The sequence below is a fragment of the Hermetia illucens genome, chromosome 2 (assembly GCF_905115235.1).
Source record: "Hermetia illucens chromosome 2, iHerIll2.2.curated.20191125, whole genome shotgun sequence".
Lineage (NCBI taxonomy): Eukaryota > Metazoa > Arthropoda > Insecta > Diptera > Stratiomyidae > Hermetia > Hermetia illucens.
The window spans coordinates 88,486,620-88,503,882 of NC_051850.1; the positions used below are offsets into that span (position 1 = coordinate 88,486,620).

At 39.2% G+C, this 17,263-nt stretch overlaps 1 protein-coding gene across 6 annotated transcripts in view; it reads left to right on the plus strand.

Annotated features, from left to right (window-relative positions):
* LOC119648666 (acid sphingomyelinase-like phosphodiesterase 3b) overlaps window positions 1–17,263 on the plus strand; it is a 594,559-nt gene that overhangs the window by 356,504 nt on the left and 220,792 nt on the right. For all 6 annotated transcript variants that reach the window (XM_038050452.1, XM_038050451.1, XM_038050448.1 and 3 more), the window contains one exon: window positions 6,779–6,935. In XM_038050452.1, coding sequence (XP_037906380.1) covers window positions 6,779–6,935 — 157 coding nt within the window. The remainder of the gene's footprint in view (window positions 1–6,778; window positions 6,936–17,263) is intronic.

Here is a 17,263-nt window from a genome sequence, read left to right on the forward strand (position 1 = left end):
TACATCAATACACACTACCGCCGATGGTGAGATGCTCTTCAGATCCAAGTCGAAGTGTAGTATAGCGCGACCTAATAGTACGTATCTATGCACATACATACATTTGTCTCCCCTAACCTTACACTGAAGTGTTAAGGCTTTCGTGATGCTTTGTACGTACATAAATATGTGTATTTACTGATCTAACGTACTGTGTCTGGTGTCGAAAATAATCACCTCAAATTGCTTCCTCACATTAATTACAAAGGTGGATAGGGAAATTTCCCTCCTTCCACCTTTTATATAATATATATTTGTGTATGTTTTGGAATTATTTTCAATGGATATTTCCGCGTATATATTTAGATAGATAATTTGCACTCTCAATTAAAAATAGATCAAGGAAGGCAATGTTCCTGCCTTCATTGTACCGCAGCAGTGATAACGCTTTCAGGTACTATAAATAAGGGATTACTCCAATTTTCCTGGCTTTAGTGGGCAGAATACTGATATCACGATGGACGTACAACTGGTTGTTATGGAAAACTCGCAGGAATAGATTTGCAAAAATGTTTATATTGCTCCACCAACCTTAAAGTCCTACATGTTTTTTTCTGAACTTCAAGACTATGCGTGGGAGTCTGAGCTGTTATTTTCTCTGATTTATTCTCCCCTTCCTCGATTGGAAAGTAACTCTCCCGATAGTTCAGTGGAACTCAATAGAATGTTTGAGTCATATTTGCAGTTAAAGTGATGGGAGCATTTCTTTTCGAATTTATTTCTCTTAGGAAACTCAATTTTTTATGATCCACATAGAATACTAAAGAAAACGGGAGAAAAAAACAATTATTATCGTGAGACTAAAGGTTCCATGTTCTCAGCGAAATGAATATGAAAACGTACGATTGAACTAGTTGACACAAGCTAAATTGAGAAACTTTTTAAAATGTAATGTAGAAATTTATTAAAATCGGTTGACTGCATGCCTGTCTTCGAAACGAACATTGTTGAATTTTCACCAGTCAAAATAGCCTGTCTTCAGCGGAGCTATCAAATATACTCCACAGAACGCTTAAAGTACCACTCCCCTCAATATTGCTCGTCATCGGATATTATTTTCTGTGCAAGTGTCATTTCGTCTATGCCATTACCTCCCTCCTCAGTGCACACCGTTCTTGCTTAACTGCATTTCATATTTCCTGACTATATTTCTGGAATTGGGGCTTCCAATGCTCTACTCTGCGCTGAGTGTGTGTAAAACAAAACCTTATTGGAATCGAGTCGATGTCTGTCCGTCTGTCACACTCGATTTATTCGGAAACGGCTAAACCGATTGTAACGAAAATTGTTGTTGTTGGGAGTATGTGATCTATTGTTCGCTTTACATGCAGCAAGTGGCAACATTTTATATTAAGTTTAAGGGGAGGGGGGGTCCCATACATGTGAATGGAGGTAGCAAATTTTTTTTCACAAAATGTGGCCATGTGGAGTATCAAACGAAATGGCTCAATTAGTACTTTTCGAAACAAAGAGGAGCAAGGGATCAAAATATGCCCCTCAAAAAGAGTAACAGGTCTCGTTCTCAGAATCTATCCAAAAACCTAAAAAAAATCACAGTGGTGCATCTCTACGAAATCTAGGCCTCAAACTACATCCGGTTCCGATATCTACACAAATAAAGTTAATAATAACATATTTCCACATTTTAGAAATTTACCCGGCAATCCCCTTTATGTCCATCCCAAAAGTACAAAATTTGGCATGGACGTAAGGGATAACATAATGCACAATTTGGCCAAGTTTGAGGAAAACCCAACCATCATTAACAAAGTTATAGGAAGCGCCATTTTTTGTGAATTTCGTGCACTCTACAACCTGTACGACGTCATTATCACATATCAATTCGTCAATATCATAACGAAATGAGTTCTTATGAATGGGATCTCAAAGAATTATTTTGTTTTAGTTTTTTAGTCATTTGTATGTAAATATCAATTCCTCTAAAGAGACATGTGTGTATGTAGGTATATAGTATGTTTCCTCTTATAAATGCCGGCCAATTGGACAAGATGTGCTCTAGATTTCTTCAAGCATCCGCACGTTTTTCACAAGAAGTATGGTTGGCACGTCCGAAACAATGTAAATAATTCTTGTGGACGTTGTAGACGATTTTTGGGATCAGCCAGCAGGTCCATATTCTTTCTTGTGACGTATTTCATCTCCACATCAGAAGGCGACATTCATGCAAAACAATTGACCGCGGGGATCCCTCCAACCGTACACGCTGTCTCGTCCGGTGCAGTCCTGTAAGTGCCATGGTTGCTTTGGCCTGCCAATATTTGGCATACTGCACGATAGTGAACTGATTGTCTCCCCTGCATTTCCGTTTACGGCTAAGAGATGACTTTAAAGGTCAGCCCTTCGTTATTTATTACTTAACTATATTATATTGAAGGTTTTGATGAGATTAGATAATCCTCTACTTTGATTTCGAGGATATGTTCCTCGCTCCGTCCACCGAGAGGCACAGCCTCCGCCTTGTGGCCCGTTAATTTGAAGTCTCTCACCTTCGGGCGTTTTTTAAAAGTTCGGGCAGATTTACAAGCTGTTCACTTTAGAGCTTCCTTGTGTCTTCCTGAAATCATAATTGATATGTCGTCCGCATATCCAACCATACATACGCTACCACTGAAGCTTGTGGCTTCTAGTCATTATGCTGCTGCTACAGCGGTACTTCATTTACCTAGTTATATATCATAGCTCTCTACCGGATAAGTAGCCTTTTACAATTCTCGTTAGACGGGTTTATTCAAAGCAGATCTTTTATTAGATAGATTTTTTTTACCAAGGCGATAACGGCACGTGCCGTTTCTTCTAAAAGGTTTCGATTAGTACTTTTCGAAACCAGTCTCAATTTTGACATTTAAAGTCAATGCGGAAAGTGAAGGATTAAAAATTATATATCATTCATTTCCCTTTTCTAGGACCTATTCTCAAAAATTAGCGAAACTACTAAACTAACAGATATTTCAAAATTTTATCAAGAAAAAAAAATCGTAATAAGTCAGGGGAACCGCAAACGCTTCAGGAATAAAAGGCCTTATGTTCCCTATTTTCTCTGTTATACGCCATTCATATGAGCTCACTTTGTTGTAATGCTGACGAATTGATATGTGAGCGTGACGCCATGCAAGTCTTAGAATGCAAGAAATTCACATAACATGTAAAAGTTTCACTTTCTATAACTTTGTTATAATAGTTGGACTTCCTTCAAACTTCCCAAAGTTCTACCTCATGTTATCCCTTATACCACTGCCAACTTTTATACTTCTATCATGAAATGGAGGGGGTTTTCAGAAAAATTTCTAAAATATAGTAATATACTATTATTGACTTTATTTGTGCATATATCGTAACGGGATGTATATTGAGGCCTAGATTTCATTTAGATACACCAGTATGATTTTTTTTGAGATTTTTCGGTTGCATAGGTTCTGAGGACGAGACTTGTTACATTTTTTGAGGATCATATTTTGGGCTCTCACTCCTCTACATTTCATTTGCATTCCCTTTCGCTTGTATGCGGAACTCCTCCTTAAACTCAACGCAAAATGGGAGGACTTGCTATATGTAAAGGGACTCACAGATCATACGTTCTCACCGATCGGTCCAGCCGTCTCTGAATAAATCGGGCGTGGCAAACAGACGGCTTAGCCGTTTTGAAGAAAAATGCATGTGACAGACATACAGAATGTATATCGAATTTATTAATGTTTTTTTTACACAAAACCTCAAAAATGACCAGCACCATAGAAGCATAATAAAGAATATTTCGACGGAAATCTTGGTATTATTCAGAAAAGTATAGCAAATCAAAGTTACCTGAACTTACTTTCACGTTAAAACATTATCACTTCACTATCAAATTGAAGTGAAAAATCTAAATTGATTATAGCGACAAGAGTATTTTTGCTGTCTGTAAACTATTGTACGATACGTGCAACTTTGTTCAGTATTAAATCACAGTACAGCAAGTACATAAGTTCATGGCATTACATTGCATGAATTATTACTGACGAATTCTAAGTAGTTGGTCGAGTTATATTAACAGATGGAATCTGAAAGACTGAACTTTCAACTCTAGCTATGTTTCATGAGTTTCAGCGTTAATTGCACTAAAGTAACGGTTAGTTCTTAGATGGGGAAGAAGGAAATACTGTGCTTGGCTTTCTTTTCTCCTTGTCTTTTGTAAAAGGTGTTCATAATAAAAAATAGAAAAATATAAGAGCTCCATCTTACGATTAAAAACAAACTTATAGTGCATCAGATAGTGCATAATAGATAGAGCGTTAATCTCACTCGTGGTAAAGAAGCCAACCCGTCGACTCAACCGTGAATGAGAACCTGAATCCCATTAGGCCCGCAATACTGACGAGCGCAATGTTGGCAACATTGACTCCTAGTGTACCGTTTCTTTTTCTTCAGCCTTTGTTCCGTTCACAGGCGGGGTCGCCTCGTTGTGATCGATGTCGCCATCTGCTTCGGCTGGCCTTTTGGTCGCTTACCATCGACTTCGATATTCAGAATAATCTTGGGAAGTGAATTCTCGCTGGTACAAATACGTGACCACACCACCGAAAACGCCTCTCTCGCAGTTTTCCAACAATCGGTGCCCCATATCGATAGCGAATATCCTCATTTCGGATGTGATCAAAACGTGTCATGCCACTAGTCCAACGCAACATCTTCGTCTCTATTACCGCGAGACGCCGTTCATTGTTTTCGATAGTTGGCCAACACTCAGAATCATAGAGAGCGACAGGACGGACGACATTGGGGTAAATATTCGATTTGATACGTTCGTTGATAAATGAATCACAAAGAACACCAGTTGTGGAACGCCACTTCATCCAGGTTGCGTTAATGCGTGAAGCAATTTCATAACGCAGTTCTCCATTGGCTGATAGTATTCACTCGAATTATTTAGGTATTTCGCCGTCAGCCGAAAATCATTGGAAAAGATTCCGAAGCCTTCTGGCCTTAAGAAGTGGGACATGGGCAGTGCTTTTAATGAGACACTGCTCCATAAACTATCAGATGGGAAAAATTGAGATGGTAGCTTCGGCTAAATACAGCCAATCCAATATGGAGGAGGAGGAGACGCCACTCCATATGCAATTTTTTTCAGCTAAAAAAAATTTAATAAAGCAGTTCACCATTGGTTTAAACCATTGATTCGATATATTAAGTCACTCAGTTCTGGACAGGTTGTTACCACTGCCTGGATATTGCCTGTTTCACTGTGGTCGGCCATAAAAAGTTATGTGTTGTTTAGATTTAACTTCAGACCGTAATGCACGAAGCGATCATTGCACGCTTGAATAAGTTTCACGAGATCAGCTTTATTATGAGATCCTAGGAAAACATCATCTGTATAAATCAGTGAATAAGGCGCTGGAGGGTGGGTACCCCGTGTGTCGGCGTCCGTAACCAGAATAAAGGGGAGTGGCGAGAAAGCGCTTCGTAGTGGAACACTAGCATCGATACCAAGCAGTTTTCATATACCTGCCATACTTCAATGTTTACTTGACAGTGCACGAGTTCTTCTGGCAATAGGTGTTACCGCAAAGCATATCAGATGAGTGTGCCACATCAAACGCTTATAGAGGAATCTAATGTGGAGAGCGCGATGCTTCTCACGAAGTTTATCATTGAGTAAACGCGCAGCGTGTGTTGCGCAAAGGGTTTTTGCAGTTCTTGACAAACCGGAGTTGGTTTTCCCATCTATTAGGCTATGACATTACCAGATTTAAACCACTTTTTAAATTTGTAGGGGAACCATTAACCCGTTAAGTTTATAGTTCCACTAAATTTCATTCAATTTCGGGTTTATAGTTCCACTAAATTTCACATCATTAGGTGCCATCTTTTTTGAGAAAGGACTGTCACTGAGAGTCAGACACACGTTTATCTGTGTGGATGACGAATGATGGTGATGGTGATTTTGATAATGTTTAGTTTTGCACAAAATCCTAAAAACCAACTTAGATCAGATCAGAACAAGCGCTACACGATAGTTATTCCGACTTTTTGATAAAGGTGGTATATCATGTCGAAAACCTTGAAATAATGTTTATCAACAAACCAGCATGCTAAGTTTGACGAAACATCACGAACTTGCTTAACTCGGTTGCCTTTTTGCTTTTATTTGTTCTTTTGGAAACCTTGAGTTTATAGTGCCTACTTGTACAGCATTTTGATTTCTCGCGGTAAATGCATTGTACATACTTACCATATATGTATCTTTTTTACGGAGATATTTATAACGTTGTTCTTTGTTAATAATATCGCTGTATCTCCATGCAGAGTTACTCCATAAGTACTTTTCTTAGATGCAAACACAAGAAATTATACAATACATGTACTCAATGTTCTGGATCCTTTACACCATGCACTAAGAAGCCCCTTATAAAATCACTCTTCCACCAGTATCCTGTACAGTATCTCTCATTTGCTGAAAGCTTTCCGGAGAAGATCTCCACAAAACGTTTCAAGTTTCTGAAATTACAGTGCGGAGTAATTAGTTTTTCTTTAATTAGGGAACCTTTTCTTTAATAAGTGAACTTATGTATATACACATGCAAGCATAGAGTCATTAAACACCTTTTCGGTTGCTATTAAATAATTCTGATCCTCCTAACAAACGGAAATTCTTCTTCCGGAAACCTAGTTTTTCCCAAAGGACCCTAATGGGAAATTATTGAATTCAATTTTAATATTTGATTGTATCTCATTTCAGGTTGTTGGCACTCGGAACACCATTCAACGTCATCCAACCGTGCGCCAGGACGTTTTGGAGATTACCTCTGTGATAGCCCGTGGAGTCTACTTGAGTCAGCAACTCTGGCCATGAAATCCCGACAGGGCGACAACGTGGAGTTTGTCCTTTGGACGGGGTAAGTGCTTTGGTTTTATGTGTTAATATCAGTGTTACGTGACCACAAAGCTGCGGATGGCGGATTTATGATTCAACTTTTCCGGATTTCGGTGACTTTGTAGATTACTTTCACTCCTTTTTGCGTCGCTATTGAAACATTTGCACCGACATTGCATAAAAGTTAGAAAGGGCTGTATATTAGGAATCGTTTTCCCACAAATACCTACTCCTACTCGTATTGGAGTATCCTAAATTTTAATTGAATATAATAAAGTGGCTGGTGTAACGTATAAATTCTGATTTCAGAACCCTGGTCTGAATGTTTTCAAAACGAATTCTGAATTGATACAGTCAGAAGATCTAGGCTGCGACTGCATGTGTCCGACCATTATTATTTCATCATTATTAGGTAACAATTCTACTGGAGTGGATTGCCAGTGAGCCGCTCTACGAAGGCAATGTGAAAATATAATAGGATAATGCTACACTTTCGGATATTGGTCAGGTCTTTTTTCTGTTTGAATGAAAATCGAAAGCAATTGAGGTTATTCAAATGAATTTTAATCGATTTAAATGAGTTCAATGAAAAGTGATGAATTTTTTTCATATAGAGAGTAAAATTAACTTTAAAGGAAATCAGAAACGGAAAGCTCGGCGTTGTAGACAGGATTTTTTCCCCGTTTCTCATGCATGAATTGTCTGTGAGAGGTTTTCTAGAATGATTGTCGAGTAGTTTATGGCTGGGAAGAACAGTTTCCGAAGGGCTTAAAGTTAGAGTGCTAGATTGTTGCTGCCTAAACTCGCAGTTAAAAGCTCACTGGTGGCAGGGGAACTTGTATCGTGACGGGATGTCAAATACCACTCCCCTCAACTGGAGATGTAATAATCACGGGCGTGTACAATACTGACCACATTGCCTCTTAGATTGTATCGTTTGGGCCTTGAATGAAGTGCTGAAATGCCCTTCCAGACCCTGATCTAATTCGACTGCTCCGTCAACAATTATTGTTATTAAGAATACTCTCTTCATATTTATGGTGTTTTTATAAGTCAGACTTTAACATGACAAGGCCATAATTTGATACCGCAGCGAATTTGACCGAAAAAGTAAATGTTATTAATATATGCAGGACTTCAACCAAATTTTCCAGCATTTTTTCTTATGATCTGAATCCCGGATGTTTGTATTCGACTTTCTGCTGCACGGCACTCAGTGTGGTGACAATTAAACAGAAGCACTGTCGCGGTAAAAACTGGTACTCCATAAAGGTGTGGACCGGAGACGTACAAGATGAAGGAATTGTAGTGGCAGAGATTAGGAGTGATTAGATTAGGAATCATCATTTATTTACAATTTAATCCAGACCCCAGGGAGTTAAGAACTGATATGTAATCTTCTTACAACATCGAACGTCATCGCTGTACTTCTCGGTTCCGAAATGTATTGTTACCATTCGAAGCAGATTTTCTGTCGTCTTCCTGGACTAATATCAGAACTACAAATTTGTTCGGTTTGAGCTTATTTGTCCTAACTTTGTCTAATCTATATGTAGGATATGGTATTTTTTTATCTTTCGGGGAGTAAAATAGTGGAGTCGGCCGTCTAGATCGTATTTGCCACCCTTGCTGAACATCGACTCGGTACAGGTGGAGCTATAGAGCTCACAAATCACCATTAAGCTGTTTTCGTTATTTTCAATTTTCCCCAATGAGATGGCGTTCATTGTATTTAGTGGCCAGCATTCGAAACCATAGTGCGCATTTCGGATATAACCTATTGTGATACCCTATATCACGTATATAGTTGCTTCAATAGATTCCTTTTATTCTTGATTTGCGGCAAACTGCTAACTTACCTTTATCTAAATGTAATAGTAATCTGGTAAAATTGTTTGACTTGATTTAATATCAAAGATTTTAAACAGACGTTCATATTGGAGAGGGACTTTACAAGTTTAAGCAATAGTGTAAAACGGAGAGCGTCAAGAATATTCCAGATATATGAAAACAATCTAACGGAGGGCCTTCGAGTTGCTAGGTGATAGTAATTTGAGCTAGAGCTGTCAGTGGAGTAATGTGCAGAAGCTGTGATCATGATTAGAAGGAGGAGACTTTGCCAGTTATAAGATATGAACTCTTGTTGCATTGTATGGTCTTATAATGAATTCTGCTAAGGAAAGTTGCGCTGCGTCCTAGAAGAATTATTGTGTCCTTTTACTGGTGCAGTATACTCATTAACTATATTACGTCAAGCAAGCCTATAACGGATAGGAATTTTTGTATAATCTCTTCTTCCAAGTAAATCAACTTGGTATCTATTCAGTAAGTATTATGTATTCTCCCAGGTGCCTCAACCTACTTTGTTACTATGGCAGAACATGCATGGAAGTTTCGTCACTCTCCGCACAGAATCCGCAGACAGTGTCTCTAGATATCCCTAGTTTCCTCATTTTAAAGTTAAAGGCTCTTCATTGCCAGGTTAAGCAATTCTTTGAGTGTTTAGGTTCTTATTCCCTCTTGAGCAATCGCAACTGCTCCATTCTTGGTCTATTCCCTCAGCCGTTCCCCTCCTTTTTTTAACGTCATAGCCATGAACCCGTTTCCGACCCTCCAGAAAAGTTCTGGTCCAATAGAGGCGTCAGTATTCCTTTGCTAGCATACATGGCCTGAAACCCAGAATATCCAGACCTTACTGAGCGAGAGTGTTTAGTGTCACAAAGCATTTCCATACCAGATTGAAGTTCACATGTTGGACTTAAGTGCTATGATAGCTGTTAGGCTGTCGGTTATAATAGTAATGTTCTGCCCCTATAGTTCCTTTGAAGGTTGAAGTAGGCATATCTGTTTATGCCGTATTCTGCCTGGAATATGTTAGTCTGCTTACCCATTAGCAAGGTACGTTTTCCTCGAACCAATGATTCTGGCGTACGTTCCCTTTGCCCTGAGAAATCCGTCAGTATCCCAGGTGATCAATTGTTGGTTTAAGTCATATGTTAGTGCTACACTCTCTCATTTTGTCCTATTGCCCGAATGTCTTTCGAACTCATCAAAATGAAAACTCCCACGAAATCAGCGTTTCGGAATACCACCTAGAAAGAATATCAATTTTCTTATTAGACAATTTTCCTATTTATGCAGCTTTCCGCCTCACTCATGCTCTTGGTCATTCCTACCTGGCCTAAATCTACAAGTGAAGATGGAGAAGAGTTGATCCCAGAAGGACCTCTGGAAATGCCATTGGGGGTGTTTTCACTGTTTCACTGATACTAATGCAAGCCAGACTTTGTAGTTTGTACAACTCCCTGATTGTTGTACTGAGTTCAATTCTATCTGCTCAGATTACCATCCAATATGTAATCATTAGCTTTATTATTGCAGTGTACATCCAGTCTCCGGTAGTATCTATAGAGTACATCTAGATTTCTTTTTTGATATGGACCTTGTAAGTCATCAGAGCCTTCGTAGCTTTCCAACAGATGCTTCCAATATCCGTTTTCCTAAGTTATTTTTGGCATGTGTGTTTGGTGAGGGAGAATGCCCACAATACTCCTACAAGTCCGCCTGCTTTTCGACAGGATAGACTTTACAGTACGCATGTTCGGTACTGACAAGACAAGTATGGTGTATCTAGCAGCATCTAGGCTCTACCACTTGTCATTGTGGGAAACTTCCCAGTTTTTGAAAACAGCCTTAGCTAATGCTACTGGTACTCCAATTGCTGGTTGCGGCCCTGAAATGTTGGAGATTAAAGCCTTTTTTGCTAAAGCATCCGGAATTTCATTTCCCTCTGTGTCACAGTGACCAATTACCCGGAGTATGTCCAACGAATTGAATCTAGAGATAGAGTTCAAACAGTTTCTGAACGATTTTTGAGGTGATCGAAAGACTACTCAATGCCCTCAGTGCGGCCTGATTATCACTGCAGACTACGATGTGCCTGCCCTTCAATCGTTGGTTAATCACCCAGTTTGCTGGCTTTAGGATCGCATATACTTCGGCTTGAAAAATCGTTGCATATTGTCCCAAAGCAAAAGCCGACTTCGCGGCTCCAGAACCCTGTTCTGCTTCCGGTCTAGTGTGATACCCAAATACTTGAGTTCTGTTTGTTTGTTGTTTTGCTTACATGCTTTGTAACCTCTCAAGTGATCAGACTTACGCTTCCTAGTAAATGGTAATATGGTACCTTGTCCGGATTTATGCGCAATCGAGTCACGATAACAAATCCCTCTGCCACCGGTGACATTTGAACCACGACCTTGCGCTATGACAGCCAAGTGCTCTAACCACTTGAGCTATCCGGATACAAAATGTATATCCTTTGGATATTATCAATCATTCGTTATTCTGGTGCGGCTTTCATCAAACCGTACCAGTATAATGAAAGTGATGAAAAATTCACATAAAACTCTCTTGAACTATTAATTATTATCAAATAATAATAATATTAAAATATAAAAGCACTACGAACAGGGTCGTAGAGAGAAAAACCAGGGCCCAGGATGAAAATTGATTGATTTTATTCTTCATTCCGGGCACTTCGATGCCGGAGCAGCCCTCACTCCACTCCTTGCCACCATCCTCCGCCTTGCCCCTCCCACACAATGGGCCTGCCTTCGAATCAAGCTAACTTTCATACTTTTCAATTAGACATCATTCACATAACAGACACCTGATTGCAGATTAAAGAATTGAAACACAAACTCCACGTACCATGAAGGCAGCTCTGTTTTCTGCTGGAACCAGCATTGCGTTACGCATTTGCCATTCAAACGGCATCCTATGCCTATATTAAAACACAGATTTTTCTTTCGAAAGCAATCTTCACTCACGATTCTTGAACGATTTTTTTTTTGCACAAATTCTTCTGTGATCCAGATTTTACCTTCATTCTCTATTACTACTACCAAATCCTACAAAATATTGTCAATACTTCTTCAACCATGACCTCTGTTATCTCATCATAATCGTGACGAATTTTGGAACCTATTGAGTAGTGAATCATTCCTCAAAGTTTATTTTCTCTTATTCGCATTCATCCGGATCATATCCGCCCTTAGCGTTCATGTCTTCCATAATGGCGCTTTCCAGAACTGCATCCTAGAATTTTTTTATATATCTTTTTTCCCGCAATGAACTCTTATCATTTGCCCAAACTTAGTATGGGCCTACAATTTTTTGACTATTCCTGTGACCGTACCTGTGCATAACTTTCATAAGTTGCCAACTTTCATAAGTTGCCATTGGATAGCACTTATTTTAGGCCTATCCTTATAATCTCGGTGTTCACCACCATCCGTTGCAGAAAGTATAGTATGACTTCCTTTATTTCATTTACATATTCAGGCCAGCATGCATAGGAACCGTGAGAAACCTATTCTAAATTGTCTTTTGTTAAAAAATGGCAAGTCTTTTCCCTTTTTTTTTGAAGTTTTCAATAAGGTAGTTAAGAAAAATGTAGCGGTTCATGTGATACCCGTGACATGGCAGGAGCCTTGGGACTTCTATTCTACTTTGCTATGCCTTGGTCTAACATGCAAGGTGTTCCAAACTGCAAGAAAAAGTCCTATTAGTAGAAGTAACAAGTAACAAGGAGGAGGAAAAGGGAAAAATTAAGAAATTTTAAAATCCTTTATACAGGGTTTCCCGTTTATAGTGGTACACATTTTAATGGTGGATAGTACCACTTATTTGAGGAAAATTGGTCCTTGAAATGATCTTTTACCGTAATGGAGTTCAAGTCATCATCCTTTCGAAAGTATAACTGCTTAAACTTTCAAATTTCAAAATTGATTTTTTTTTCCAAACTTCAATATGGATTATTGTTACTGGACCTTAAACTTACAAACTCGCAAAGGTCATAAAAGTTATATCATGATGTTAGCTGTCAAATGACATATAAAAATAATGTGTTTAATTGTGGGAAACTTCGGAATATTAGGCATTAAATGGGACGAAACGTGATCTTCATATGTAGCCAATTCACTTAAATATGGGAGTTCTAGTGTTTCGGTGCATTACTTTGCCATTGTTCGTATTGAAAGCTACTATTATGGACTGTAAGTTAGATATTAGTCATGAACAATTACCTGTGGCAAATTGGTTTAATAATCACGGGAATCCCCTGATATGTCGATCGAATCGGGTGTATCCTTATGGTTTAAAAATTAAGTGCTCCAACACGCTTTTAGACTTTAATACAGAACTGCACTAGGAGCTAAGTGGGGTCGTGGTGGCCGGTGATATGTTATTGGGAAGATCCGGCGAGCACCCTCGGACATATTGAACACGCTTGCGGAATTTTATACTTCTGAACGGTTTGAACCAGAGTGTATGACAGTCCCAGGACATTTAGGGACATTTCCTGCAGCTGAAAATAATATAGGTGCTATAGCCATTGCCTTAAGATGCCAAATTTCTTTAATTTTCCAGCCAGTGTCTCAGAGCTCACTTTCATCTTCAAGTATTACTCTCAGTGCTACTATTACGAGGTATAGCGACACCAACAATGTACACGGAGTGATCCGTCATGTCAACTAACAGATCATCAGGATTATTGTATGATGTCTCATTCATAGCTTGGATGTGAAGGTAACCACTGATATGTCCGGCATGCGGCTCGAAATTTATCTCAACCAGAATTCGGATTGAATTTCGGCTGAACATGTCGTGTATCAGTATACAACTTGACAACTTATCAGGTTGCACTTAACACGTGCCATGTCAATCAGTAAACATGAAAGGGGGTTCAATGCCATTCAAAGCCAAAGAGAATGGATCCCCATAGAAAATACTTCTCACTATGCCGATAGGTTCTGATATGTAGTTACCACTGAGTACCCTTCCATGGCTGTCACCTAATATGTTAACTGGCTAAGTGTACGAAACTTTTTTTGTTTGGAAACACGAAATGCTGTTAAAAGTCTTGGCGTAATCGATATTGCACTAACTAGATTTCGTGGTCTCTATTTGGCTGTCCTACAACTAGCGTGTTGATAATAAGGTGGGGGGGAGGGCGGGGCGGAGAAAAGGGGATTGGCTAGTAAGTAATCGATGAGTGAAAGATTTGCCTTTGAAGATATTTTTCTTCTTCTTGGCTAAAAGTATCTGGTAATGTACACGTATTTCGGAGACCACACAGGTTGACGGTTGGTCCCCCCAAAATATGTATTCGTATACATTACCAAATACTTTTAGCCAATAAAAAGGAAAATATCTTCAAAGGGAAATCTTTCGAATTTCGGCTAACTAACTACCTCTTAATTCACAAAAATTAATTGATGCTGTGTCTGCGGGTTGCTGCACAATGTCCTTCTAAAAGGCATTGTAGACACTCCTCCGACCGACTAATGACTATACTATACTATGTGCTATGTCACCGTGTATATTGAGAATACAGAATTCGGGCTCAGGCAGGTAGCATGATGGGTGCCATTGGTAATAACCCCCAAAGTCTACCTAATAGAAAAACTGTATTGTCTTGACGCTCTGTTGGGATTCGTTGAGTGATCTGAAAACCTTCGCCGGTTCCTCGCGTACGTGAACACGTCAGAATTCGTTTTTGTCATACTTTCGCAACTGTTGGTTGGTGTGTCCAGAATTTCAAACACGGAAGTTTCCATCGATATGGGCATGGTTTTGGTAAACTCATTCATTCATTGCTAGTTCACTTAATGAGCAATGTCTTTATTTTTAAGGAAATGATCGATCCGTGAAAACTACCTTTTGTAAAATTTGTGATAGCTTTGCTATGCATCTGAGACTGCAGTTTAGTGAATGAGTTTGAGTTGTCGGTTTGACTGGTTGAGTAGCAAAGATAATTACATATTCGTGCAAACCATGTAACTATCATAAAAGGATTAGATTGCTGCTAGGTCAAAATTTTGTAGAGGACTTAGGTTTGGTCGAAAAATTCTTTGTGAAGCAACATACTGAATTAGGCCTTTATATTTTATATAAAAAAGTCGCAAAAGCTTTCATGCTTGAAGCGATTTGATACCAGTAAAGCCATAGGGGAACGACATTCTGACTTACTGGAGGAGGACGATTAGACGAGTATGACACGAAGCGTGACCGGAGGTTATTTGGTACCATAGAACCGGGATGACTTTCCGCGAGCATATGCGCTAGCAGAATTCTTTCTAAATATTCTTGCGATTCGGTTATTAGCAGTTGACTGCTTTCTTAGAATTTCATGCTGGTTGTAGGTAGGATACATGCAGTTGCGCTTTACAGCTTAGAGCCGTAACCTTTAATTATTGTTAGGTGTTGTCCGGATAGCCTAGTGTTTACAGCACAACGTTGTACGTTGCACGAAAGGTCGCGGTTCAACTTTCACTACTGGCAGTGGAATTTTTATTGTGATTTGACATCGAATACCAGTCGACTCAGCTGCGAATGAGCAACTGAGTCAAATCAGGGTAATAATCTTGGGCGAGCGCAATGCTAACCACATGCCTCCTACAGTATACTGTATTGTACCGTTACAGTCTTGAATGAAGTGCTCTAACACACTTCAAGGCTCTGATCCAATATGGATTGTTGCGCCAACAATTATTATTATTATTGTTAGATAAGCGTCGCATGTACTGGTATTATTACTGGGTGTACCCTCAGTGTAAAGCAACGTCGCTGCCCTAGTATCCACGGGATTCGGCTTCAAATGAATTCCCGTCCGAAGAGCAGGTTTAGAAGGGTTTATGCTTACTTATGTTAAACCTCCAGAATACCAGATGCTCTAAGCTTCAAGTTGTTTTATATTTCTTCACCCTTCACCCTGAAGTAAAGGGGTTCTGCTTGCAAGCATAACCCGTCTCTTACTTCCCACATCGTGTGAACACATCCTACATCGTCCACATATTTCGTTGTCTGGGTTGATTTATATTATATAGTGAGACGTTTAGAGTCTACTGGCATTTTCTTCTCATTCAATTTGTCAGTCAGTCTTTTAGTCTTAATAACCGACTCCGGGTATTGCTTATATGTCCATCTACTAATCAACCGTATGCTGGAAGTCGACATTGCTCATGATCGAATGTTTCCCATGCGGCTCGTTTAATATGGTAGTGAACTGACCTGACTTCTCTTCAATGTTGTTGATTCCTTAGTCAGCCAGTTTTGATGTTTCAATGCTTTGACGTACTCTGTCGATTTTCCAAAATTCTGGAGCTTTTTACTATCAAAGCTTATAGATCAAAACCAATAGTGGACTACCTTCAGTATTCACAGTTTGTTTTTCGATATGGATATTGGACTCTGATGAGATAGGGGTCGTTCCCCGATTTGCCTTGGTGTCAGCATACATATATTCTTTTCCTCCACTCTGGCATATGCATTTTGGAAAAATTGTTCGCGCGTCTTACTTACAGGAATTGTAAATAGGGATGTAAGAGAAGGTACGATTAAAACAGAATTAAGATAGTTAAGCTACTTGAGCTAAAATTAAACCACAATAAATCATTATGTAAGTCACTATCAGAAACTGAAATCCTAAACCCAGAGTTTCGATGCCTTCGCTGTAGCGCCAAATTCCCCATTTATCGATATCATGGCGTCCTCCTCGAGATCTATAGTGCTTTTAGTAGTTGTTGAAACCTATTGTGCTTTCCATTTTCTTTAAAAATAGCATTCCCGATTCGACATCATAAATCGTTAGCTATTCACGCTCCAGCTGCAAACCATAATTCACGATATTCATGGAAAGAATTCATTAATCTTGAAACACATTAAACCATTGATTACGAAAAAAGGTGGCAAGCAAAACGGAAGACTCACCCCGAAACACTGGGAAATGTGAATGGGAAAATTTATACATTTATCCGTCTGCAGATGGGAAGGAAGCGAGGCAACGAGAACAACATAACTGGCCAGGAAGCAGGGCTATTAAAGAGATTATTGGATTGGAAGGAAAGCAAATTCAAGTTATGTGTGCATAATATTTATGTAATGTGGTAGGGAAGTAACAACGGAGCATCTTAAGTATGTGAAACACATTCGAAAGCGATTTTATAGACCCGTTTGTAGGGCAACAAACACTCATAAATCCTAGAAGGGGGCCATCAATTCAGGACATAAAACTAGTCATAAAAGACAGGTTGAAAACATTCCATTACAATGAAAAGCATTCAAGACAAATTGCTTACTTTGGGTTAAACCGCATATGTTCGTTTAGAAGCATTTGGATAAAATATTGATGGACAAGTAGGTTGCCCATTTGAATATGCGTTTGGTAAACCTAGTTAAGCAATGACTTCTGTTGCTTAGTTGCCGCCTAGAGTAGAGACATCTTCGCAGTATTTTCAGAACAGGAACAGAAATTGTCATCCGTTTGTTGAGGTGGTGTTTAGGAGC